Raw genomic sequence first — 27310 nt, forward strand, 5'->3', positions numbered from 1 at the left:
CAGGTTTTCCCAGAATTCTGACGACAGTGATTGACCAGTTAAACTCTGGGCCCTGTCATTGCCTATGAATGTAATTGCCTTGCCCAGGGACCCATTTCTTTTTTTTTTGTGCTTTTCCTGTCAGGTCATGTAGTCAGGCTAGAATTCCCTTGTCCCTATGCATAATAAATCAATGAGATTGAACATGATGAAGGAACCTTGCACTAACATAGGACTGTCTGTAACCACTGCGCCATGTGTCTGCTTCCTCTTTCCTCTTTGACTTGTTAGTTTGGTGAATGGTGCCTTTTTTGTTATGGTCATTTTTCCCTAAGACCTCGGGAATCGTGTCTTTGGTTGTTCCGGGGGTGTGGTCGGGGCTGGGGCTGTGAAGGGTAGAGGGGAAATGGGCTAGATGGGGGGAGACTGAGATCGGAGAAATGGGCTAGAGGGGGAGACAGAGGGGAGGGAAATGGCTAGAGGGAGAGACTGAGAGGGAGGGAAGAAGGCTAGAGGGGGAGAGACTAGAGGGAGGGAAATGGCTAGGAGCGAGGGAAATGGGCTAGAGGGGGAGAGACTGAGAGGGGAGGGAAATGGGCTAGATGGGGGGAGACTGAGAGGGGGGGTATAGGTTAGAGAGGGAGAGACTGGGAGGGGAGGATCTAGCCTAGAGAGGGAAAGAGGAGTGCCGAGAGCCAGCGTTGGTGTGTGTGAGGGATTTGGAGCTGTGTGTATGTGGGATGTGTGCGTGTGTGTTTCAGCTCTGTATGTTTGTGTACTTGGGGCTGTGCATATGTGGTCTTTGGAGTTGTTTGTGTGGCATTTGGAGTAGTGTGCGTGTGTTTTGTGTTTAGAGCTGTGTGTATGTTTGGAGTGGGTGTGAGTGTTAGTGTTTGGAGATGTATATGTTGGCATTTACACAGGCAGCCCAATTCTGATCTTTTTTCCATTAATTGTTTTTTTTGACCAATCACATCAGATATTTTTCAGAGCTGATCTGATTGGTCAAAAGACCAATGAGTGAAAAAAAACGATCTGAATTAGGCTGCCTGTTTGTGACATTGTGGATCGCGCATCGCTGCTACATTCTCTTTGTGCCGAGGCTTTGCCTACTGGCAGAGAGGTGAGGTTTTGACGGCAGCACTAGAAGCGAGAGAGGGGGAGGGGAGAGGAACGGGCGCTGGTACTGTTTGAAAGAGAGCTCAGCAGGAGAGGCGAGAGATTATGTGTGTTGTGCGGTAGGAGGTGGGGGAAGAGGGAATAAACTAGAAGGATAAAGAGGGATGACAGAGAGAGGGAGGGGTTGTTGGAGTACAGTAGTTACAGGAGGCAGGTTCAGATCCAGAGGGGGAGGACAGTCATGGAGGACTGGGGGGGAAAGTCAGGGAACATCACATTCCAATAACAATGGATAGATGACAATTCTTTGCAAATATAACATTCTTTGGAAATATAACCAATTGTCAGTGCTGCCTTCTGGACCTGGTTGAAAAGTGAATGTGGCCCCTGGGGCAGAATGAGTTCGACACCCCTGGTCTACAGTATACAAGACCTATCCTTTTTACATCCAAGAAGGGAAGTGCAGAATGAGTTTGACATCCCCTGTCTACAGTATCAAGACCTATCCTTTTTACATCCAAAAGGGAGGTGCAGAATGAGTTTGACACCCTGGTCTACAGTATAACAAGACCTTTATCCTTTTACATCCAAGAAGGGAAGGCAGAATGAGTTTGACACGCTGGTCTACAGTATACAAGACCTATCTTCTTTACATCCAAGAAGGAAGGCAGAATGAGTTCGACACCCTGGTCTACAGTAATACAAGACCTATCCTTTTAACATCAAGAAGGGAAGGCAGAATGAGTTGACACCCCTGGTCTACAGTATTCAAGACTACTTTTTTACATCCAAGAAGGGAAGGGCAGAATGAGTTCGACACCCCTGTGTCTACAGTATACAAGACTATCCTTTTTACATCAAGAAGGGGATGCAATGAGTTTGACACCCTGTCTATAGTATACAACACTATCCTTTTTACATCCAAGAAGGGAAGGCAGAATGAGTTTGACACCCTGGTCTACAGTATACAAGACCTATCCTTTTTAACTCAAGAAGGGAAGAGCAGAATGAGTTCGACACCCCGGTCTACAGTATACAAGCCTATCCTTTTACATCCAAGAAGGAAGTGCAGAATGAGTTTGACATCCCTGGTCTACAGTATACAAGACCTATCCTTTTTAATCAAAAGGAAGGGCAAATGGTTTGACACCCTGGTCTAGCATACAAGACCTATCCTTTTTACATCCAAGAAGGAAGGGCAGACTGAGTTTGACACCCTGGTCTACAGTATACAAGACCTATCCTTTTTAAATCCAAGAAGGGAAGGGCAAAATGAGTTTGACACCCCTGGTCTACAGTATACAAGACCATATCTTTTACATCCAAGAAGGGAAGGGCAAAGAATGAGTTTGACACCCCTGGTCTACAGTATACAAGACCTATCCTTTTTAATCCAAGAAGGAAGGCAGAATGAGTTCGACACCCTGGTCTACAGTATACAAGACCTATCCTTTTACATCCAAGAAGGGAGTGCAGAATGAGTTTGACACCCTGGTCTATAGTATACAAGACTATCCTTTTTTACATCCAAGAGGAGTGCAGAATGAGTTTGACATCCTGGTCTACAGTATACAAGACCTATCCTTTTTACATCCAAGAAGGGAAGGGCAAATGAGTTTGACACCGCCTGTTACAGTATACAAGACCTATCCTTTTTAAATCCAAGAAGGGAAGTGCAGAATGTGTATGTCTGCACCAGTCTAGAAGAGAGTCAGTGGATTGTTATTGGTCAGTATAGCAGAGTGGGTTCTAGATTGTTATTGGCCAGTGTAGCAGAGAGTGGATAGTGATTGGCCAGTGTAGCAGAGAGTGGATAGTGATTGGCCAGTGTAGCAGAGAGTAGATTCTGACAGGACAGTCTGCGGTCTGCTTTATGGCCCTGTCCAGAAACAACCCCTAGCCCCCTACTCATTAGGGCAAAGGCACTTTATGTATCTGAAATAATTGGTTTGTTACATTATTGTACTAGCTCCACCTTATCCCCTGATTGGCTACTCAGAGGAATTTGCACCAAATTGCTTATTTAGATCAGCTCTCCACAAGTGTCCACCAGGGACTAGGGGTTAGCCAGGCTAGTTGTTTCTGCAGCAGGCAGGCATGCCTATGACTCACCCCTGGCCTCCAGTGAATGAGGAAGAGTCAACTTCCTGGTTCTTGTGGCTCAGTTAGACAGAGAGCTATTACTGGACGGCGTACAAGTTGACCTGTAGGCACAGATCCAGGCCCAGCTATGTTACTACTAGTACTATTGGTTAAATTCTTACCCTGGTTTTAGCATTGCTGCTAGGCTAGCATTAGCCACTGTGTTATAAACTAGTAGGAGTGTGTAATGAAATTGGGATCCTTAACGTTAAGAAAAAACCCTAACTGAATTTTTTCCCCCCCCACATTTTAATCAGAGTGCAGTTATCACAAAACATTGTTTTCTGTGTTATAGTCCAACTAGACTATAAGCTATAGAGAGGTAGTAATGGCATATTTTTGTAGGCAATAACTCTGTCATGGTTCGTTGGACAAAGCCTATGAGGAAAATGAAGGGGGGTTTTTGTAGGGTTTTTGGATAAATGCTGAAAATAAGGTCTGTGGTAAACACCGGCTTAGGAGATCATATACGTTCGGTTCTGAGATAATCTTCATCAGTTAACGTCACTTTTTGTGAATTTAAGAATTAATGTAATAAAAAAAATCACAAAGGCTTCACAAGTCATAAAGGTCATGTTAAGACTGCTATTATCTCATAGAACAAAATATATAACATCTAAGCCTGTGTTAACCTCGGACCTTATTTTCAGCATTTATTCCCAAACCTTCTTTCCCCATCCGTTTTTCCCATAGGGATGTCTGAACAAATCAGAGGTAACTTATTTCTGGGTATTAGGACTACCATCTCTAAAGGCCTGGAGAAAGTTGTCATTTAAATAAAACCAGAGATGAAGAGGCAAACTTTAGGCTACTTTGGTGAATTTGCGAGGCCTGCAAGACCAGACATTGCGAGATACAGATTACCAAGACGTATGCGCACAGTTTGCAAGGTTATTTCTGCCTGCATCCTCTCTGTCCCTCGCCCTGGCTCGCCTGCTCTTTCTCTTCGCTGATTATGCGTGTGTGTTCAGTCTTCGATTTGTTGCGTGCAGAATATCCTAGCCCAGGGGTATTCAACTCTTAACCTACGAGGTCTGGAGCCTGCTGGGTTTCTCTTCTACCTGATCATTAATTGCACTCACCTGGTGTCCCAGGTCTAAATCAGTCCCTGATTTATAGGGGTACAATGGGGGGGAAAAGGACTGGAACTGGTTTCCAGGTCCTGAGTTGAGGTTCTGGCCTATTCATTGATGATAGGTCCTGCTTTACTGAAGTTGAGAAACATTGCAAGCCAAGAAATTATGAGATACAGCATTCCATTGGAATAAACAAGATGGTGTAGCAGTAAGACGTTTGTTTTTGTCTCGTAAATATTCTTTAAAGAAAATATACATTTCATTATGTTTTAGTCTCTTTTTTTCCATTTTCAAATTAAATATACCTTCCTGCAACCCGCCTCACCCAATGTGGTACGTAGTAGAGGTTGACCGCTTTTGATTTTTCAACGCCAATATTGATTATTGGAGGACCAAAAAAATCCGATACCGATTAATCAGCCTATTTATTTATTTATTTGTAATAATGACAATTACAACAATAATGAATGAACACTTATTTTAACTTAATATAATTCATCAATAAAATCAATTTTGCCTCAAATAAATAATGAAAAATTGTTGTCTCACCCGTTGTTGTCTTAGCTCTCCCAATCAACACCTGTGATTGCTTTATGCCTCTAATATCAATATGCCTTGTATACTGCTGTTTAGGGCAGCTCTCATTGTTTTATTTTACTGTGGAGCCCCTAGTCCCGTTCAACATGCCTCAGATATCCCCTTTGTTCCACCCCCCACACATGCGGAGACCGCACCTAGCTTAACTGACGCCTTCAGAGATGCAACGTCTCTCATTGTCACTCAGTGCCTAGGTTTACCTCCACTGTACTCACACCCTACCATACCCTTGTCTGTACACTATGCCCTGAATCTATTCTACCACGCCCAGAAATCTGCTCCTTTTATTCTCTGTTCCCAAAGCACTGGACGACCAGTTCTTATAGCTTTTAGCCGTACCCTCATTTTACTGTTCCTCTGGTGATGTAGAGGTTATCCCATGCCCCGTGTGTCCCCAGGCGCTCTCATTTGTTGACTTCTGCAACCGTAAAAGCCTTGGGTTCATGCATGTTAACATCAGAAGCCTCCTCCCTAAATTTGCTTATTTCACTGCTTTAGCACACTCCACCAACCCTGATGTCCTAGCCGTGTCTGAATCCTGGCATAGGAAGGCCACCAAAAACTCTGAGATTTCCATCCCCAAATACAACATTTTCCGTCAAGATAGAACTGCTAAAGGGGGCGGAATTCAATCTACTGTAGAGAGAGCCTGCAGAGTTCTGTCATACTATCCAGGTCTATGCCCAAACAGTTTGAGCTTCTACCTTTTAAAGATCCATCTCTCCAGAAATAAGTCCCTCACTGTTGCCACTTGTTATAGACCCCCCTCAGCTCCCAGCTGTGCCCTGGACACCATATGTGAATTGATTGACCCCCATCTATCATCAGAGTTTGTACTGCTTGGTGACCTAAATTGGGATATGCTTAACTCCCCGGCCATCCTACAATCTAAACTAGATGCACTCAATCTCACACAAATAATCAAGGAACCTACCAGGTACAACCCCAAATCCGTAAACATGGGCACCCTCATAGATATCATCTTGACCAACTTGCCCTCTAAATACACCTCTGCTATTTTCAACCAGGATCTCAGCGATCACTGCCACATTTCCTGCGTCCGTTATGGGTCCGCGGTCAAACGACCACCCCTCATCACTGTCAAACGCTCCCTAAAACACTTCTGCGAGCAGGCCTTTCTAATCGACCTGGCCCGGGTATCATGGAGGGATATTGACCTCATCCCGTCAGTAGAGGATGCCTGGTTGTTCTTTTAAAGTGCTTTCCTCACCATCTTAAATAACCATGCCCCTTTCAAAAAATGTAGAACTAAGAACAGATATATCCCTTGGTTCACTCCACATCCTGTGGCGTACTGCATTAGCATCGAATAGTCCCCGCGATATGCAACTTTTCAGGGAAGTCAGGAACCAATATACACAGTCAGTTAGGAAAGCAAAGGCCTGCTTTATCAAACAGAAATTTACATCCTGCAGCACTAACTCCAAATCTGTAAAGTCCATGGAGAATAAGAGCACATCCTCCCAGCTGCCCACTGCACTGAGACTAGGAAACACTGTCACCACCGATAAATCCACGATAATCGCGAATTTCAATAAGCATTTCTCTACAGCTGGCCATGCTTTGCCCCCCCCCCCCCCCRSCRTTTCCTTCACCCAAARCCAGACKGCTGATGTTCTGAAAGAGCTGCAAAATCTGGATCCCTACAAATCAGCTGGGCTAGACAATCCGGACCCTCTCTTCCTAAAATTATCCGCCACCATTGTTGCAACCCATATTACCAGCCTGTTCAACCTCTCTTTCGTCTGAGATTCCTAAATATTGGAAAGCGGCCGCGGTCATCGCCCTCTTCAAAGGGGGAGACACTCTACACCCAAACTGTTACAGACCTAAATCCATCCTGCCCTGCCTTTCTAAATTCTTCGAAAGCCAAGTGAACAAACAGATCACCGACCATTTCGAAACCCACCGTACCTTCTCCGCTATGCAATCCGGTTTCCGAGCTGGTCACGGGTGCACCTCAGCCACGCTCAAGGTCCTAAACGATATCATAACCGCCATCGATAAAAGACAATACTGTGCAGCCATCTTCATCGACCTGGCCAACGCTTTTGACTCTGTCAATCACTGTATTCTTATCGGCAGAGTCAACAGCCTTGGTTTCTCTAATGACTGCCTCGCCTGGTTTACCAACTACTCTCTAGAGTTCAGTGTGTCAAATCGGAGGGCCTGTTGTCCAGACCTCTGGCAGTCTCCATGGGGGTGCCACGGGGTTCAATTCTCGGGCCGTCTCTTTTCTCTGTATATATCAATGATGTTGCTCTTGCTGCGAGTGATTTTTTTTGTTTGATCCACCTCTACGCAGACGACACCATTCTGTATACATCTGGCCTTTCTTTGGACACTGTGTTAACAAACCTCCAGAGGAGCTTTAACGCCATACAACACTCCTTCCGTGGCCTCCAACTGCTCTTAAATGCTACTAAAACAAAATGCATGCTCGTCAACCGATCGCTGCTCGCACCCTCCCGCCCGACTAGCATCACTACTCTGGACGACTCTGACTTAGAATATGTGGACAACTACAAATACCTAGGTGTCTGGCTAGACTTTAAACTCTCCTTCCAGACTCACATTAAGCATCTCCAATCCAAAATTAAATCGAGAATCGGCTTCCTATTTCGCAACAAAGCCTCCTTCACTCATTCTGCCAAACATACCCTCGTTAAAGTGACTATCCTACCGATCCTTGACTTCAGCGATGTCATTTACAAAATAGCTTCCAACACTCTAGTCAGCAAATTGGATGCAGTCTCTCACAGTGCCATCCGTTTTGTCACCAAAGCCCCATATACTACCCACCACTGCGACCTGTATGTTCTCGTTGGCTGATCCTTGCTACATATTCGTTGCCAAACCCACTGGCTCCAGCTCATCCATAAGTCTTTGCTAGGTAAAGCTCTGCCTTATCTCAACTCACTGGTCACCATAGCAACACCCACCCGTTGCACGTGCTCCAGCAGGTATATTTCACTGGTCATCCCCAAAGCCAACACCTCTTTTGGCCACCTTTCCTTCCAGTTCTCTGCTGCCAATGACTGGAACGAATTGCAAAAATCACTGAAGTTGAAGACTTATATCTCCCTCTCTAACTTTAAGCGTCAGCTGTCAGAGCAGCTTACCGATCGCTGCAGCTCTACACAGCCCATCTGTAAATAGCCCATCCAACCAACTACCTACCTCACCCCCATACTTGTTTTTGTTTTCTGCTCTTTTGCACACCAGTATTTCTACTTGCACATCCTCATCTGCACATATATCACTCCAGTGTAAATTGCTAAATTGTAATTACTTTGCCACTATGGCCTATTTTTTTTGCCTTACCTCCTTACTTCATTTGAACATACTGTATACTGATTTTTCTATTGTGTTATTGACTGTACGTTTGTTTATCCCATTTGTAACTCTGTTTTTGTCACACTGCTTTGCTTTATCTTGGCCAGGTCGCAGTTGTAAATGAGAATTTGTTCTCAACTGGCCTACCTGGTTAAATAAAGGTGAAATAAAAACAAATAATAAATATATATACTCCCGGCTTCGACGCCAATTTCCGCCACCATTCAGAAGCATGCACAAGGCCTATCTATCAGCAATCATTTGTGTGTGTGTGTGTATATATGTATATATATATGCATACATACATACATACACACACACACACACACACACACACACACACACACACACACACACACACACACACACNACACACAGCTGTTGAGTCGACGTGCAAGGAGCTGGAATATATATATTTTTGACTCTCCGCCATTACGTCATTGTTATCAGTTGGAAAAATGGGAAAGGCAAGTGACAGCAAAGAAGTCCTGTATGGTAATACTTTAAGTTAAATGAGAAGGTGGTGAAATGCAAAGTTTGCGAGGTGGAGTTGAGGTACAGTAATGGTAGTACAGGTGCAATGCTTAACCATCTGAAAGGGACTCACCGTGAAACCCAAACCATTGCTTGCAGCAGCACAGCTGCATTGTGAATTCATGTGGAATTTTATGTGTTTTTCTTATTGTTTTTAAAGGGAAATTGATCAAGCAAATGTCTGTTTTTCTCCGTTTGTCACATCGCTAGTAGTTTGTGTCTTTGTGAGCATCAGCCACTGTTTTACTACGAGTTAGTTAGCATTGGTGCTAGCATCAACCAGTATATTATATGCCTACTAGTACTTAGTGTTTTTGCTAGCTAAGCATCAGCCTCTTTTACTGAAGTTAGGTGGAGGCATCTGCCACTGTGTTATAAACTATCTAGTATTTAGTGTCTCCTCTATCAACCACTGTTATACTTGGTGCTAGCATCTAGGCTTGGGTGGTATACTGTGTATGCCGGAGTATTTTTATTATAAATTTGAATATTTGTAGCTACTTTTTAAGTAAATACCTGCAATCAACTTGTGCAATATGTTAGGAGATAAAGCAGACCGCATTCTTCATTTAAATGTTTCATTATGGTGCTTACCGGTGTTTGTTTACAAGCCCACAACGATGAGACTGGAGCCTTGAGTCACTGACTGTTGTGCATCACACACCAGGTGATCTAGTCACGGACACCGACGTCCAGACAAACTAAACACCTTCAGTGCCACCGTCGCGGCCCGCTAACACGGACTGCACCCCTCTCCTTCTCCGTGGCCGACGTGAGTTAAACATTTAAATGTGTTAACCCTCGCAAGGCTGCTGGCCCAGACGGCATCCCTAGCCACATCCTCAGAGCATGCTCAGACCAGCTGGCTTGTGTGTTTATGGACATATTCAATCTCTCCCTATCCCAGTCTGCTGTTACCACATGCTTCAAGAGGGCCACCATTGTTCCTGTACCCAAGGCAAAGATAACTGAACTAAATAACTATCACCCCGTAGCACTCACTTTGGTCATCATGAAGTGCTTTGAGAGACTAGTCAAGGATCATATCACCTCCACCTTACTGGCCACCCTAGACCCACTTCAGTTTGCATACCACCCCAACAGGTCCACAGACGATACAATCGCCATCACACTGCACACTACCCTATCCCATCTGGACAAGAGGAATACCTATGTAAGAATACTGTTCACCAAAGCTGGGACTGAGAGAGAAAAACAGTTTCTGTCTCAAGGCCATCAGACTGCTAAACAGCAATCACTAACTCGGAGAGGCTGCTGCCTACATTGAGACCCAATCACTGACCACTTTAATAAATGGATTACCAGTCACTTTAAACAATGCCACTTTAAATAATGCCACTTGAATAATGTTTACATATCTTACATTACTCATATCACATGTATATACTGTATTTTATACCATCTATTGTACCTTGCCTATGCCGCTCAGCCATCACTCATCCATATACTTACATATTCTCATTCACCTCTTTTAGATTTGTGTGTATTAGGTAGTTGTTTGGAAATGGTTAGATTACTTGTTAGATATTGCTGCACTGTCAGAACTAGAAGCACAAGCATTTCGCTACACTCTCATTAACATCTGCTACATGTCACCAATAACATTTGAGTTACGGTATGGTATTCACAAATGTTTGCCAGCTAGACATCTTAAGTATTAGGTTAATTATTTTAACTGTCTAAAATGTGCTACATGCTCTGCAGTTGTGCATTTGGTTTGCTAATTCAGTTGTTGCAGTAGTTGGTAATCTAGCTAAGTGGTTAGCTTCTTCCAAAATGAAGCTTTGCTTGGTAACAGGAGAGAATCTCCTGGATCAAGAGCCTTGCTGTCTGATATTTGTTTTGTTGTGTGCAGCAAACTGTGAGTAGCATGTTTTTGTGACTTGTATAAGTTCATGAGCTGGGATGTCTGTCCTGAAAATAGTTTTGATCAGAGACCGTATAACATTTTCACAATGTGCTCGTTAGCATTTAGTTAGCGTTCTCAATGGGATTTTACATGTACTTGTTAGTGTAACAGTATAACTTTAAACCGTCCCCTCGCCCCAACACGGGCGCGAACCAGGGACCTTCTGCACACATCAACAACGGTCGCCCACGAAGCATCGTTACCCATCGCTCCACAAAGGCCGCGGCCCTTGCAGAGCAAGGTGCAACACTACTTCTAGGTTTCAGAGCAAGTGACGTAACTGATTGAAACGCTAGTAGCGCGTACCCGCTAACTAGCTAGCCATTTCACATCCGTTACATTAGCATTGCTAACCTTTTGGCCTACAAAGGCTCAGTGGGGTTTGAAAATAGCGCACCTTGTGTTCAGTGCCGATATTACCAAATATCCTGTATGAAGGTCTGACAATCTGGATACCGCCCAAGCCTACTAGCATCAGTCACTTGTTATGATGTGCTAGTTAGCATCTTCTAGTATGATCCTTTTATTCAGTCCTATCTGAACCTGCCCGTTCTGGGCCAGCCACCCCAATACAGTAGAAGGGCAATTCCACGGTAACGGAATTACGTTGAGACTCAGATTTTTCACTTTAATAAACTGTATGCCAAACACAAACCATTGATTTCAAAGTTTAACAAACCATAATTCCGTTACTGTGGAAAACCCATTCACACAACACTACTGATATCAGGGGAACATCAATCCACGGGGAATCACAGAATAAACCCCATTGCATTAATCATCAATACAATGAACAATAGATGCTGGTAATCACTAAACAGTTTGTCAAAAGACAGATTAAACGAGATGAAAAAACAAAACCATTTGTTGTGGTTCTGGATCATATCAGCACACTCGTTGCCACTGGCTCACTGGCAGTAATAGACACATCCAAGATCTTGCTCTCATCTCTCTCCCTCCTCCTTCCATCTCTCTCATTCTCTCCTTAACCTCTCTCCTCTCTTGTTTAAACCAATCCGTCTTGGGCCAGGTGTCTGTCTGGCCAATGTGCTGTCATGTGGAAAGTGCTACCCTCCTTCTGCCATGTGCGTGGTAACGTTCCCATCCCTTCTCGTGTGTGTGTGTGGTGTGGTGTGTGTGTGTGTGTGTGTGTGTGTGTGTGTGTGTGTGTGTGTGTGTGTGTGTGTGTGTTAATGGGCCCGTGGAGGGGGTGCTAATTGATTCATTCTCCCCAGTCCTCCTCTCATTAACACCCTCTCCCAGGGCAAGCTGCTGTTCTGTCCCCCCTACCCCCACCGCTCCCCTGCTCCTCACCTTCCTGCTCTCCCCCGGGCCTCCCCTCTGTCAGGGGACAGGTGGCAGGAAGGGAGAGGCCCAAACCACGGCAGGGATCAGGAATGGAGGTGGAGGGGAGCAGGGAGGAGAGCTGAAAGGATGACAGGACAGGAGAGATGAAGCTGGTGAAATTAGGAGAGTAGAGCCTGGGCAGGGAGGAATAGAAATAGGTTTTGTAGTGGGGATTTGGGAGTCCATACTCTGATTTCACCTATGCCCTTTCTGTGTGTGTCCCTTCAAATATGCTCCAGTTTTCTAACAATTTGTAGCTCCTTGTAAACTTATGTCCTATAGAGGATGACGAGAAGTACGTTCCTAACGTTGTATTTCTCTTTCTCGCAGTATTCGCAGTGTGATGCAGAAGTACCTGGAGGAAAGAGATGAGCTGACGTTTGACAAAATCTTCAACCAGAAGATTGGTGAGTAGTCTGTGTGATAGAGTACTGTGTCCTTTGAGAACCATGAGAACTATAGCACCACGTCAGACACAATAGAATTACACACACACAAGAATGTGTTCTGGGAGAGGAGCTGTGGTAGGAAGGGCAATATGGCCTAAATGATTTCTCTGAATAAGCTTTTTGTTGTACAATTTAAAGTTAAAATACACAGCATTTCAAACAGTCAGCAATAATGTAATGAATCCAGGGCTTGTGAAGTTATACCTGGATAAATATAAGCCTTCCACAACCATAAGACCTTATCATTATTTTATTAAACTAGTTTAACCTGCTTTTTTCAATCACTGATCCAGCTTTCAAGTTTGTCTATGACAATGCCCTTTTTGTTACTAATGTAACCAGAACCCTGCACAATGCATTTACTTCTTGTTGCAGGTTTTCTAGAAAATTGTCACCGGTCTCATATCAATCTCACAAGCCCAAGTGCTAGTGAGTTGCCAGCTAGCCTTTATAGAAATCTTTGTTTCATGTTTACCAACTTGGATGTATTTGCTAGCTAACAAGAAAACAGTTGAATATTTATAAACACACCCTGCTGTCCGTCTCCAACTGTTTGAACAGCATGCTAGCCTGTCCACTTTGTTCACATGTTGAAATCAAGTGGTCTACCTTATTTCTCAGAATGACAACGAGTTGCCAATTCCTTATATAATTGCATTTTATGCTTATTGCACATTTATAAAACACAGACTAGACCGTATAAGTCTTTGACTAAAATGCTGCTCGTGGTATGTGGCACGACAAACTTAGCCTTCTTTTCCAGAATCAATGTTCATTGATACTCCTGTTTTAGTCATGTCTGCTCTGTACGCCATGTGAGCAGTTGAGACATAAAAAGGGTATCGTCAGAAAGGTTAACTTGTCCTTTATTACAGTTAAATCATGTTTCAGTGTGTTTCAGTGTCCATATGACTGATTCTGTTGGACCAAACCTCAAATAGCGAGTTGAAACAGCTTGTCAGAGAGGAAGAAGTGATGATCTTTGTTGTGGGGGGGGCTTGGTGTATGTGTGTAACAGAGAGGAAGAAGTGATGATCTTTGTTGTGGGAGGGGCTTGGTGTATGTGTGTAACAGAGAGGAAGAAGTGAGGATCTTTGTTGTGGGAGGGGCTTGGTGTATGTGTGTAACAGAGGAAGAAGTGATGATCTTTGTTGTGGGAGGGGCTTGGTGTATGTGTGTAACAGAGAGGAGGAAGTGATGATCTTTGTTGTCGGAGGGGCAGTGGGAGGGGCTTGGTGTATGTGTGTAACAGAGAGGAAGAAGCAAAGCGAGAGGTTTCACTCTTGCCAAAATCTGTCCAAAATAAGCTCAAGGCATTTGCAAAATCCTGCAAAAACATAAATTTGAACTCATCAAATGAATTAGATATTGGCCAGCCCTAAGCCGTTGTCGTGGGATAGGTTGGTGATTGAGTTAGTGTGTGTCCTGTCTTGCCTGACAACTCTACTTCCCTTTCTGAGATGCCATCTGTATGAGGCTGCTGATTGGCTAACCCTGTTCCAGCTCTTCACATGCTAACAGATAGTGGTGATCAGTGGTTATCCACTGTGGCCTACCTAAAGCACTCTAACACATGTAGAGCTTTTGGAACTTTTCCTGTGACCCAAAACCCATTTTGTAAACTGAACCTGTGCTTGTAGCCAGCACCAAGTCTCAGCCACCTGTCACAATAGTGTGCTGCGTCGCCTGGTTTCCACTAGTCTCACAGACAGTGAGACAGTAGCAGCTGTCTGTACCAGGGGACCATAGCCCTGCAGCTCACTAGCTTTACTTACTGCTGCTCTGCTCTCTCTCACCTCCCCTCAGAGACTGCTGCGCTAATTCTTTCTCTCTACCTGTCACTCACTCGCTACCTCCTCCTCTCTTTATCTCTCGGTGTGGTAGTACGGTCATGGGCTGGGAATTGCCAGGGACCTGACGATGCGATATTATCACGATACGATATTATCACGATATTTAGGTGGCAATATGATATGTATTGAAATTGTCATGATTCTTGATGTATTGAAATTGTCATGATTCTAGATGTATTAAGATTCTCATGATTCTAGACATATACACCCTTGCAAGATGGCGTAGCAGTCAGATGTCTTTGTCCTGTCCCTTGTATACATCTTTTTACATCTTTTTCTTCGCATATCTTTTTAAAATATTTTCCTAAACATCAACTTCTAAATACTCTCCTGCAACCTGCCTCACCCAATGTGGTCTGGATCTGCTTTTTTCTAAAGTATTTCTATTTACTTCGGATCTGGAATCCCTCAACTGAAGCTAGCTAACTACCTACCAGCTATCAGTTAGCAAACCATTGCTAGCGGTCATCAGCTAACCTTTAGCTCGGAAAGCTCTCGCCAGTTCGTACAACGTGACTCAAACCAGAGCATAACGGACCTATTTCTCTCCATATCCCCGGATTCCTACCGCAAACTCTGAACATTTTCATCTGGATCTTCGCAACTAGCTAACCGCAATCCCGGCTGACCACTCCTGGCTAGCGTTTCCATCCCAGAGCAAGCACCAATTAGCCTGAAGCTAGCCGGCCAGGGCTCCTGTGCTACCACCTAAGCCCACTCCTGGGCTACAATATCCGGACCCCTTCTACTGCCGGTACGGGGCACGGAACCCCGTCGATCCTCTACGACTGGAATACCGACATAATCTGACCGAGGATTCCAACAGGCGTGACGCCCGCTGAAGGCCCATTCTGCTAACCTGCTAGCTACTTAGAGCTACCTGGAACCCTACTAATTCCACGACTGGTCTATCAAAGTCACCACACGAAGAGGCAAAAACAGACTTACCCCCATCGCGACGTCCCCCAAAGGCTAGCTTGCTAGCCCCGGTCTGCTAACTGCTAGCTTGCCTGCCCGGGTTTGCTAACTGCTAGCTAGCCCCTGCTAACTGCTTGCTTGATAACCTGGTCTGCTAACTGCTAGCTAGCCAGCCCCGTTCTGCTAACTGCTAGCTTGTTTAGCCCCGGCCTACTAACTGTTAGTTTGTTAGCATCGGCCTGCTAACTGTCTGAATCGCCGTGTCCCCAGTCAGCCCAACCACTCACTGGACCCATATGTTCACTTGGCTACGCATCCCTCTCTCTAATATCAATATGCCTCGTCCATTACTGTCCTGGTTAGTGATTACTGTCTTATTTCACTGTAGAGCCTCTAGCCCTACTCAATATGCCTTAACCAACCATGTTGTTCCACCTCCTACATATACGATGACATCACCTGGTTTAAACGTCTCTAGAGACTATATCGCTCTCATCATTACTCAATGCCTAGGTTTACCTCCAATGCACTCTCTTCCTACCATACTTTTGTCTGTACACTATGCCTTGAATCTATGCTATCATGCCCAGAAACCTGCTCCTTTTACTCTCTGTTCCAAACGTGCTTGACGGCCAGTTCATATAGCATTTAGCCGTACCCTTATCCTACTTCTCCTCTGTTCCTCTGGTGATGTAGAGGTTAATCCAGGTCCTGCAGTGCCTAGCCCCACTCCCCAGGTGCTCTCATTTGTTGACTTCTGTAACCATAAAAGCCTTGGTTTCATGCATGTTAACATCAGAAGCCTCCTCCCTAAGTTTGTTTTACTCACTGCTTTAGCACACTCTGCCAACCCGGATGTCTTAGCCGTGTCTGAATCCTGGCTTAGGAAAACCACCAAAAACCCTGAAATRTCCATCGCTAACTATAACATTTTCCYCCAAGATAGAYCTGCCAAAGGGGGCGGTGTTGCAATCTACTYCAAAGATAGCCTGCAGAGTTCTGTATTACTATCCAAGTCTGTACCCAAACAATTCGAGCTTCTACTTCTAAAAATTCACCTTTCCAGAAACAAGTCTCTCACTGTTGCTGCTTGCTATAGACCTCCCTCTGCCCCCAGCTGTGCCCTCGATACCATATGTGGATTGATTGCCCCCCATCTATCTTCTGAGCTCGTGCTACTAGGTGACCTAAACTGGGACATGCTTAACACCCCGTCCATCCTACAATCTAAGCTTGATGCCCTCAATCTCACACAAATGATCAATGAACCTACCAGGTACAACTCCAAATCCGTAAACACGGGCACCCTCATAGATTTCATCCTAACAAACTCCCCCTCCAAATACACCTCTGCTGTTTTCAATCAAGATCTCAGCGATCACTGCCTCATTGCCTGCATCCGTAATGGGTCTGCGACTAAACGACCACCCCTCATCACTGTCAAACGCTCCCTTAAACACTTCTGCGAGCAGGGCTTTCTAATCGACCTGGCCCGGGTATCCTGGAATGACATTGACCTTATCCCATCAGTAGATGATGCCTCGCTATTCTTTAAAAGTGCCTTCCTCACCATCTTAAATAAGCATGCCCCATTCAAAAAATGTAGAACTAGGAATAGATATAGTCCTTGGTTCACTCCAGACCTGTCTGCCCTTGACCAGCACAAAAACATCCTGTTGCGTTCTGCATTAGCATCGAATAGCCCCCGTGATATGCAACTTTTCAGGGAAGTTAGGAACAAATATACACAGTCAGTTAGGAAAGCTAAGGCTAGCTTTTTCAAACATAAATTTGCATTTCTCAAAATAAAAACTCAAAGTTCTGGGACACTGTAAAGTCCATGGAGAATAAGAGCACCTCCTCCCAGCTGCCCACTGCTCTGAGGCTAGGAAACACTGTCACCACTGATAAATCCACTATAATTGAGAATTTCAATAAGCATTTCTCTACGGCTGGCCATGCTTTCCACCTGGCTACCCCTACCCCGGTCAACTGCCCGGCACCCTCCACAGCAACCCGACAAAGACCCCACCATTTCTCCTTCACCCAAATCCAGATAGCTGATGTTCTGAAAGAGCTGCAAAATCTGGACCCCTACAAATCAGCCAGGGTAGACAATCTGGACCCTCTCTTTCTAAAATTATCTGCCGAAATTGTTGCAAGCCCTATTACTAGCCTGTTCAACCTCTCTTTCGTATCGTCTGAGATTCCCAAAGATTGGAAAGCTGCCGCGGTCATCCCCCTCTTCAAAGGGGGTGACACTCTAGACCCAAACTGCTACAGACCTATATCTATCCTACCCTGTCTTTCTAAGGTCTTCGAAAGCCAAGTTAACAGATTACCGACCATTTCGAATCCCACCGTACCTTCTCCGCTATGCAATCTGGTTTCAGAGCTGGTCATGGGTGCACCTCAGCCACGCTCAAGGTCCTAAACGACATCTGTTTTGACCTTCACTCTGTGGTCCAACTCATCCCAAACCATCTCAATCTTTTGATACACATTAGCATTGGATCCAAGATGGCAGCATGTCAAGTCGTTTGTTTGTGACTAGTACATTTTAACCTACTAATAATCTATTTATTTATGGTTGCGTAACTTCGTTGTTGTGTAGTGCAAACTATTTTATTTTTGCTGGTGTAAAGATCACGGGTCCTCCTCAACTCGGCACTTCATTATTTGAAGTTTACCAAAGTAACTAACTCTGGCTGCCCTGAGTTCCTCCTTCGTCCGCGGAGTGTCTTGTCCAAGCTGCTCCTTTTTGCTCTTCGCCTGGCTGTCAGTGGCAGCTCAACCCGTTCTCTCTATCCCCCTCAACACCCAATCTACCTACACGCGCAAACACTCACATTGTCTCACATACACGCTGTCCCTCTCTCCACTTACCTTCGTTGGCCTCTTATTTTTTTGTCAGAGAAAATGACAATTTACGTGGTATGCTTTGTGCACTGACTTTACTGAACTCTGGAGAAAACGAACATTGTCGCTGGGTGAGTACATCTGACAATGTGCTCTCCCGTCCATTAGACATTTGTCTGCAGGAACTCGCTCTTTTTCACTCGGTCCACTCGTCCAAGTGCCGATGCATTTGTGGCATGACGTGAACAGTACGAATTTGTGTCACTACCAAAGTCTAATGGTTTTAAATGACTGTTTTGTATTGTCTGGAACTCACTTGTAGAATTCGCTTGCAGTATGTCTCTTAAAAAGAGAGAAGCCGTACAAGGTTATTAAACAGAGGTGCCTAGTTATTCTTCTTTTGTTGATATCAGGTAACGTGCAACCTAACCCTGGCCCGATATGCAATGTCTCCAAACCCCCCTCTGATTTTAAATCAAGATCTGGTTTTGTATTTTTCATCTAAATGACGCAGCCTGTTGCAAAATTGATGGGTTAGGATTTGGGCTAAATCAACTGATGCTGATGTAATTGTGTTTTCTGAAACCTGGCTCAGCAAGTCTATTTTTGATAAGGATATTTGTATAAGTGGTTACAATGTTTATCGCACTGATCGGGTTAAGAAAAGGTGGGGTGTGGCTATATATGTAAATCTAAATTCATGTAAGTGTGGCAAGTCTGAAACTATTTGTAACAGTTGGAATTCTTGCTTTGAATATTGAGGGTTTCAAAGGGTCTCTCTAATAACTGTGATTGGCTGTTATAGACCCCCCTCTGCTCTCGGTGATGCATTTTCTCTTTGGTGCACCTTATGTCTAAACTTATTTACAGTTGAAATGATCTTGATTGGTGATCTCAACTGGTGTTGGTTAAAGCCGGGTGGATGATTTTAAAAATGTTTGTAATTCTATGGAATCTTACCCAGTTGATTAATTCAACCCACTCGCCCAAATCTTAAATGCCCAGCAAAATACAACTACCCTGATTGATTTGATATTGACAAATGTTCCACATAAATATTCTGCGGTTGGTGTTTTTGTAATGATTTAAGTGACCATTTGCTGTTGTTGCTGTTAAAATACTAAGGTTCCAAAGACCAAATCCACGTTTATTCGTAAAAGAAATTTGAAGTGTTTTAATTGAGCAGGCTTTCTTTCATGATTTGTTTTATTTGACTGGAGCAAGATTGAGCTTATCCCTGATGCTGGAAAACTGCCTGGATATTCTTTCATGATGGTTTTTTTCCAAATAGTAAACAAACATGCACCTTTCCGCAGGTTCAGGGTTAAAGGGCGGGTAATCCAGGGTTTTCTTCTGAGCTGTCTTGATTATTTCACCGAACGTAATCTAGCCTGGGCTAAAGCAAGGAAATCTTGTTCTGATGCTGATTGGCTTATTTTTAGGCAGTTAAGAAACAAGTGTTCTTTTCTTCTTAGAAGGCCAAGTCTGAATATTTTATGTCGTTACCACTGATAAACTGAATTGGACCCTAGGAAAGTTTTGGAAGGCTATTAAGTCTATGTCTGGTAAACAGTAATGTTAATGAATTACCGTTCATGTGTTTTGAAGGACTCTGTTGCTATATATGACAAAACTGAAATGCTGAATTGTTTCAATGAGCACTTTATCATCTGGTAGGCTGTTTGATTCAGTGTCCTCTGTCTCTGTACAACCCTGTGTGGATGAACCAGTGTCCTCTGTCTCTGTACACCTTGTGTGGATGAACCAGGTGCCTCTGTCTCTGTACAACCCTGTGTGATGAACCAGTGTCCTCTGTCTTCTGTCCAACCCTGTGTGGATGAACCAGTGAGAGCTGGTCAAACTGTAGCTTTCTGCCATTCTCAGTGCAGGTGGTACATAAAGCCCTGAAATCCTTAGATCAACAGAAAGCCTGCAGGTCCTGATCTTTTGGATCCCTGCTTTTTAAATCTGGCAGCTGATTTCATAGCTGAACCACTTGCATATCTGTTCAATCTAACCCTTGGAATGTAATGAAATTCCAAAGATCTGGAAATCAGCATTTGTCCTACCACTTTTAAAGGGGGGAGATCCACTCTTTTAAATAATTAGGCCAATCTCAAAGCTGTCACCCTGGTGAAAACTTGAAAACCCTTGTAAGTGAACAGCTAAAAGAGTTTTTATGTTACATAACTCTATTTTATCAGTGTACCAATCGGGCTTTCAGGAAAAAAGCATAGCACAGAATTACAGCAGCCATGAAGTTTTAAATGATATCACTGAAGCCCTTGACAAAAAACAGCACTGTGTCTCACTTTTTATTGATCTCTCTAAGGCTTTTGATACAGTTGATCATGCTATACTAAGGCAGAGATTGTTGAGTGTAGGTCTTTCGGAGCATGCAGTTGCATGGTTTGCTAACTATCTGTCTGATAGACTCAGTGCACTCAATTTGATGGGCTTATGTCTGTTAAATTGTCTGTCCTGAATGGTGTGCCCCAAGGCTCTGTACTTGGTCCTCTTTTATCACTATTTATATATAAATGATTTAGACAAAAATGTCCAAAAATGCACAACTTCATTTTTATGCGGATGATGTACTGTTATTTACTGTTGTGCCTCATCTCTTACAAAAGCTTTCCAGAACTTGCAAACTGCTTTTTATACTGTTCAACCTACCTTGTGTCAATTGAAGCTTATCCTCAATACTGACAAAACTAAACTAATGGTGTTTTCTAATGCAAGAAATAGGACCTCTGAACCTTTCACCTATTACTACGTGTCAGAGGCAAGGAGATTGAGGTTTGGAACCTCATATAAATATCTTGGAATTCTAATTGATGACGGCCTCTCTTTTAAATTGCATATTCAACAACTTAAAAAAAAATTGAAGCTGAAATTGGGATTTTATTTTAGGAATAAGCGCCTGTTTTTCTTTTTTAAGCCGAAGGAGGCCTAGTATCAGCTACATTTATGCCTTTACTAGACTATGGGGATATTTATATTATGAATGCTTCCGCTCAGTGTTTGAGATCAATTGACACTCTTTACCATGCACTTTGAGATTTATTTTAAACTGCAAAACCCTTACGCACCACTGCACTTTTGTATACCAGGGTTGGCTGGCCTTCTCTAGTCACTCGTAGGCTCATGTCACTGGTATACTTTTATTACAAAGCCATTTTGCGGTTTACTACCTTTTTATTTGGCATTTTATTGTTCAGAAATGTGGTGGGTACTCTCTTCGTTCGCTAGACTTTATCCTGCTAACTTTCCAAATGTCCGAACTGAATTTGGTAAAAAGGTCTTTTATGTACTCTGCGCCATCGTCTTGGAACACCTTACAAAATAATTTTAAACTGGAAGAACTTGTCCCGATTGGTGTTTTTAAATCACTGATGAAGGATTTTGAGGCTGATTCCCTGACCTGTCAATGTTTTTAATTTGCTGTTTTTGATATTGTTATGCTCTTGTGAACTCAATGTTTTTTACTAGATTACTTGTAGTTTTTCATGTTGTCTGTCTGTAATTTTTTGTAATGACTTGGTGCTGCCTATCTTGGCCAGGACGCTCTTGAAAAAGAGATTTTAAATCTCAATGAGCCCTTCCTGGTTAAATAAAGGTTAAATAAAATAAAAATAAAATTCTCATGATTCTAGACGTATTGAGATTCTCATGATTCTAGACGTATTGAGATTCCCATGATTCTAGACGTACTGAGATTCTCATGATTCTAGACGTACTGAGATTCTCATGATTCTAGACGTATTGAGATTCTCATGATTCTAGACGTACTGAGATTCTCATGATTCTAGACGTATTGAGATTCTCATGATTCTAGACGTATTGAGATTCGATACTGTGATTTCATTGTGATTGGATATTCCAAACATTGCTCACCATATGTCTGCTGGAGAGACATGAGAAATGTTTTATTGATCGCTTATGAAAACAGCAAACTAGGATATATCGTCAAAAATAATATCCCGATATGTAACTGTATCAATTAATATTTTTCCTCATCACTAAAACACACATCACCAACCTACCTAACCACAGCATTGACACTGGATTGCTGCCATCACTGTTTGTTGATGGTGATTTTGGAGTGTTTTGTCAGTCTGCTGATGTTGGGCTGTGGTTAACAACTGATAAGTGTAGCTTGTACCCAGCCGTGATGACAGGCCTCTGCTAACTGATATATATTCTACCTACCCAGCCATATGTGTCATCCGTGTGTGTGCATGCTCTAGTCATGGTGAGCAAGGTGCTCTGTCATCGTATTGGCTAACACTGAAAATAGGAGTTGGTGGGGGGGTAGTATTGCATAATGGCGGGGGGGTTATTGTGGTCTCTCTCTTGCGATCTCTTGCTCACTTTCTCTCTCTTTCTCACTCTCTTCCTTCTCTCTCACCTCATATCCTCTTTAGCTGTGAATGGGCTAAAGAAACATCCTCGCACTCACATACACTACATGACCAGAAGTATGTGGACACCTGCTCGTCGAACGGCTCATTCCAAAATCATGGGCAATAATATGGAGTTGGTCCCCCCTTTGCTGCTGTAACAGCCTCCAATCTTCTGGAAAGGCTCTCCACTAGATGTTGGAACATTGCTGCGGGGACTTGCTTCAATTCAGCCACAAGCATTAGTGAAGTCGGGCCAGCACAGAATCGTCTAGAATATCATTGTATGCTTTAGCGTTAAGATTTTCCTTCACTGGAAATAAGGGGCCTAACCCGAACCATGAAAAACAGCCCCAGACCATTATTCCTCTTCCACCGACCTTTATAGTTGGCACTATGCATTGGGGCAGGTAGCGTTCTCCTGGCATCCGCCAAACCCAGATTAATCCGTAGAACTGCCAGATGGTGAAGCGTTATTCATCACTCCAGAGAACGCGTTTCCACTGCTCCAGAGGCTTTACACCACTCCAGCCGAAGCTTGGTATTGTGCATGGTGATCATAGGCTTGTGTGTGGCTGCTTGGCCATGGAAACCCATCTCATGAAGCTCCCGACTAACAGTTCTTGTGCTGACGTTTCCTGAGGCAGTTTAGAGCTCTGTGGTGAGAGTTGTAACCGACTATTTTTACACACTACATGCTTCAGCACTTGGAGGTCTCGTTCTGTGAGCTTGTGTGGCCTAACACTTCATAGCTGCGCTGTTGTTGCTCCTAGACGTTTCCACTTCACAATAACAGCACTTACAGTTGACCGGGGCAGCTCTAGCAGGGCTGAAATTTGGCGAACTGACTTGTTGGAAAGGTGGCATCCTATAACGGTGCCATGTTGAAAGTCACTGCGCCCGTTCTACTGCCAATGTTTGTCTATGGAGATTGCATGGCTATGTGCTCAATATTATATGTCTGTCAGCAACAGGTGTCACTGAAATAGCCACTAATTTAAAGGGGTGTCCACATACTTTTGTATATACAGTGGGGCAAAAAAGTATTTAGTCAGCCACCAATTGTGCAAGTTCTCCCACTTAAAAAGATGAGAGGCCTGTAATTTTCATCATAGGTACACTTCAACTATGACAGACAAAATGAGGAAAAAAAATCCAGAAAATCACATTGTAGGATTTTTAATGAATTTATTTGCAAATTATGGTGGAAAATAAGTATTTTGTCAATAACAAAAGTTTATCTCAATACTTTGTTATATACCCTTTGTTGGCAATGACAGAGGTCAAATGTTTTCTGTAAGTCTTCACAAGGTTTTCACACACTGTTGCTGGTATTTTGGCCCATTCCTCCATGCAGATCTCCTCTAGAGCAGTGATGTTTTGGGGCTGTTGCTGGGCAACACGGACTTTCAACTCCCTCCAAAGATTTTCTATGGGGTTGAGATCTGGAGACTGGCTAGGCCACTCCAGGACCTTGAAATGCTTCTTACGAAGCCACTCCTTCGTTGCCCGGGCGGTGTGTTTGGGATCATTGTCATGCTGAAAGACCCAGCCACGTTTCATCTTCAATGCCCTTGCTGATGGTAGGCTTTGTTACTTTGGTCCCAGCTCTCTGCAGGTCATTCACTAGGTCCCCCCGTGTGGTTCTGGGATTTTTGCTCACCGTTCTTGTGATCATTTTGACCCCACGGGGTGAGATCTTGCGTGGAGCCCCAGATCGAAGGAGATTATCAGTGGTCTTATATGTCTTCCATTTCCTAATAATTGCTCCCACAGTTGATTTATTCAAACCAAGCTGCTTACCTATTGCAGATTCAGTCTTCCCAGCCTGGTGCAGGTCTACAATTTTGTTTCTGGTGTCCTTTGACAGCTCTTTGGTCTTGTCCATAGTGGAGTTTGGAGTGTGACTGTTTGAGGTTGTGGACAGGTGTCTTTTATACTGATAACAAGTTCAAACAGATGCCATTAATACAGGCAACGAGTGGAGGACAGAGGAGCCTCTTAAAGAAGAAGTTACAGGTCTGTGAGAGCCAGAAATCTTGCTTGTTTGTAGGTGACCAAATACTTATTTTCCACCATAATTTGCAAATAAATTCATAAAAAATCCTACAATGTGATTTTCCTGATTTTTTTTTTTTCTCATTTTGTCTGTCATAGTTGAAGTGTACCTATGATGAAAATTACAGGCCTCTCTCATCTTTTTAAGTGGGAGAACCTGCACAATTGGTGGCTGACTAAATACTTTTTTGCCCCACTGTATATATAGTGTATCTGCCAGGCACACAAATGCGTGTCGCTCCTGGGTGTCAAAAGGGGGGAAGGAGAAAAGTAGTTGAGTGTCATCCGCATAGTAATGATAGGAGGGACCATGTGAGGATATGACGGAGCCAAGTGACTTGGTGTATAGAGAGATTCTAGAACCGAGCCCTGGGGGACACCAGAGTGAGAATACGTGGTGCAGACACAGATCCTCTCCACGTCACCTGGTAGGAGCGGCCTGGATGCAATCCAAAAGTATGCAGAGCCTGAGATGCCCACCCCTGAGAGGGCGAGAGGAGGATCATCCTACGGTGCCATGTTGAAAGTCACTGAGCTCTTAAGTAATGCCATTCTACTGCCAATGTCTAGCTATGGAGATTGCATGGCTTTGTACTCGTTTGTATGCACCTGTCCACAACAGGTGTGGCTGAAATAGCCGAATCCACTAATTTCAAGCAGTGTCTACAAACTTGTGTGTGTATACACAGCTGTGTGTCCCTAGGGCCTAGGCCATGTGTGTTAGACCATGTCCCCACATGTCAGTACCAGAGCATGTGGGGAGGTTAGGAGGCCTCTGGCACGTTAGACATCCAGCCCTTGCTCTCCATCTCTATCGCTCTCATTCGCTATCTCTCTCGCTCTCATTCGCTATCTCTCTCGCTCTCATTCGCCATCTCTCTCGCTCTCATTCGCTATCTCTCTCGCTCTCATTCGCTATCTCTCTCGCTCTCATTCGCTATCTCTTGTTCTCATTCGCTATCTCTCTCGTTCTCATTCGCTATCTCTCTCATTCTCATTCACTATTTCTCACCCTCATCGATCTGTCACGCGCTCTCCATGTTTAGACTCTGCTGTCACACTGTCTGACTCTCACTGGGTTACTGGGAATATGTGGATACTGCATTGCGGTATTGAGATCACCCCACCCCTCATGCCAGAGTGCCTGTGAGGGCCTGAGAGGAGAGCGGCTCCTCAGATACACACGTTAGCAGTCATATGGCTGTGTGAGACTTTGTTTACAGGCTGGTGCACAAAGCTGATGTACACCGTGTTCAAGATGGCTGACTGTGATTGGCTCTCTTGTGACTGGAACACTAAGCTATGATTGGTTCTCTGGGTGGAAGGGCTGGCTCCTTATTTGTGTTCCAGTGACCCCCATAGCTTTCTCTTTCACTCCCTCTCCTCTCTCTCTGTTTGTTTCTTTTACTCTTGCCCTGCCGTTCTCTCCCTCTTTGTCTCTCTCCATCTGTCAGAGTACTGGAATGGATGATGGAGAGTTTTACGTTGCTTAGCAACTGTCGGTTGCCATGGGAACTCAGCAGAATTCTCCATGACAGGGAAAAATGAAATGGATTAAAGGAGAAATAAAAAAATATGATGAGAACGGAGGAGGAGAGGAAATGGAGAAGGGGACATTAAACGAGAGCGATAAAGGCCAGGTGCTAGATGGACCCACAATGCACTGGGGCTGCCCGAGGCCATCGGGCATGACGGGTGGGGCAGTCTCAATAGTCTACAGTGGCCTCTTCGTGCCTCTTCTCCTCACCATATCTCCTACCCAGGTCTCCATGCCTTTTCTCTCCTCTTATCCCCACTACACGCTTCAATTCCTCACCATGTCTCCTATCCTTTCTTCTCCCCTCCCTCACCATGTCTCCTGTCCTTTTCTCTTCAGGAGTGAAGAACACACACCCTCCCTCTCTCTCTGCCACTGCTCGCTGGTATGATGATGATCACTGTTTATCTTGTTAGTGTGTCAGCTCATGCGTATACTGATGTGTGTGTGTCAGTGTCGGCAGTTGTGTGTGTGCTTGAGCGTTTGTCAGGGTAGTGGCTCATTGATTGGTGTCTCTGTGCTCCAGCAGACGGGTCTAATTGCTAAGGGACTGGGTGGATTAATTGGCCGGTCGATCACACACACTCAAACTCACACAACACTGTTTTGGCCCATCAGAGAGAGGGGCACTGGGACCAGTGTATGTGAGTTTGATAGCGCCAACACTACTCTGTCTTACTGCTGCTCTCCCTCAAACCACTTCTTCCCTAAATGACAATATCCATCCTCTCTTCTCTCATCCCCCTCTTTCTCTTCCCACTTCTCTCCATATACCCCCATTCCTCCCCTCTTTTCTCACTCTCTTTCTGTCCAGCTCTTGGCATCAGGCCTGTGTGTTTATAAACTCTGGACTGGTGTGAATGTGTTTCCCAGACAGACTTGGAGCCTGTGTGTGTGTGTAGCCTGCTGTTACTGTAAGTCTTATTGCTTGTGTATTTGGTTGTGTGTCTCTGAGAGAGGGTGAGTGATTGGTGAGCTGTGAGGATTTTGGCAGAGTGAGTTTTCACATCGAGCTAATCTCATGACCTTGTGCTAGACAAGTCTGAAAGCCCTCGCCAGCCCTGACTCTCTACCTCAGGAGATGTAGAGGGGAGTAAGATGAGGGGAGCAAGGTGAGGTTTGGAGGGGAGAAAGAGGAGGTTTGGAGGGGAG

The 27310-nt window shown here is 44.2% G+C and overlaps 1 protein-coding gene across 1 annotated transcript in view; it reads left to right on the forward strand.

Annotated features, from left to right (window-relative positions):
• The window catches only part of LOC112070845 (G protein-coupled receptor kinase 3-like), a 103934-nt gene that overhangs the window by 11133 nt on the left and 65491 nt on the right, over positions 1-27310 (forward strand). Inside the window, 1 exon segment of the mRNA XM_070439151.1 lies at positions 12412-12488. Coding sequence (XP_070295252.1) covers positions 12412-12488 — 77 coding nt within the window.

The sequence above is a fragment of the Salvelinus sp. IW2-2015 genome, unplaced genomic scaffold (assembly GCF_002910315.2).
Source record: "Salvelinus sp. IW2-2015 unplaced genomic scaffold, ASM291031v2 Un_scaffold1439, whole genome shotgun sequence".
Taxonomy (NCBI): Eukaryota; Metazoa; Chordata; class Actinopteri; order Salmoniformes; family Salmonidae; genus Salvelinus; species Salvelinus sp. IW2-2015.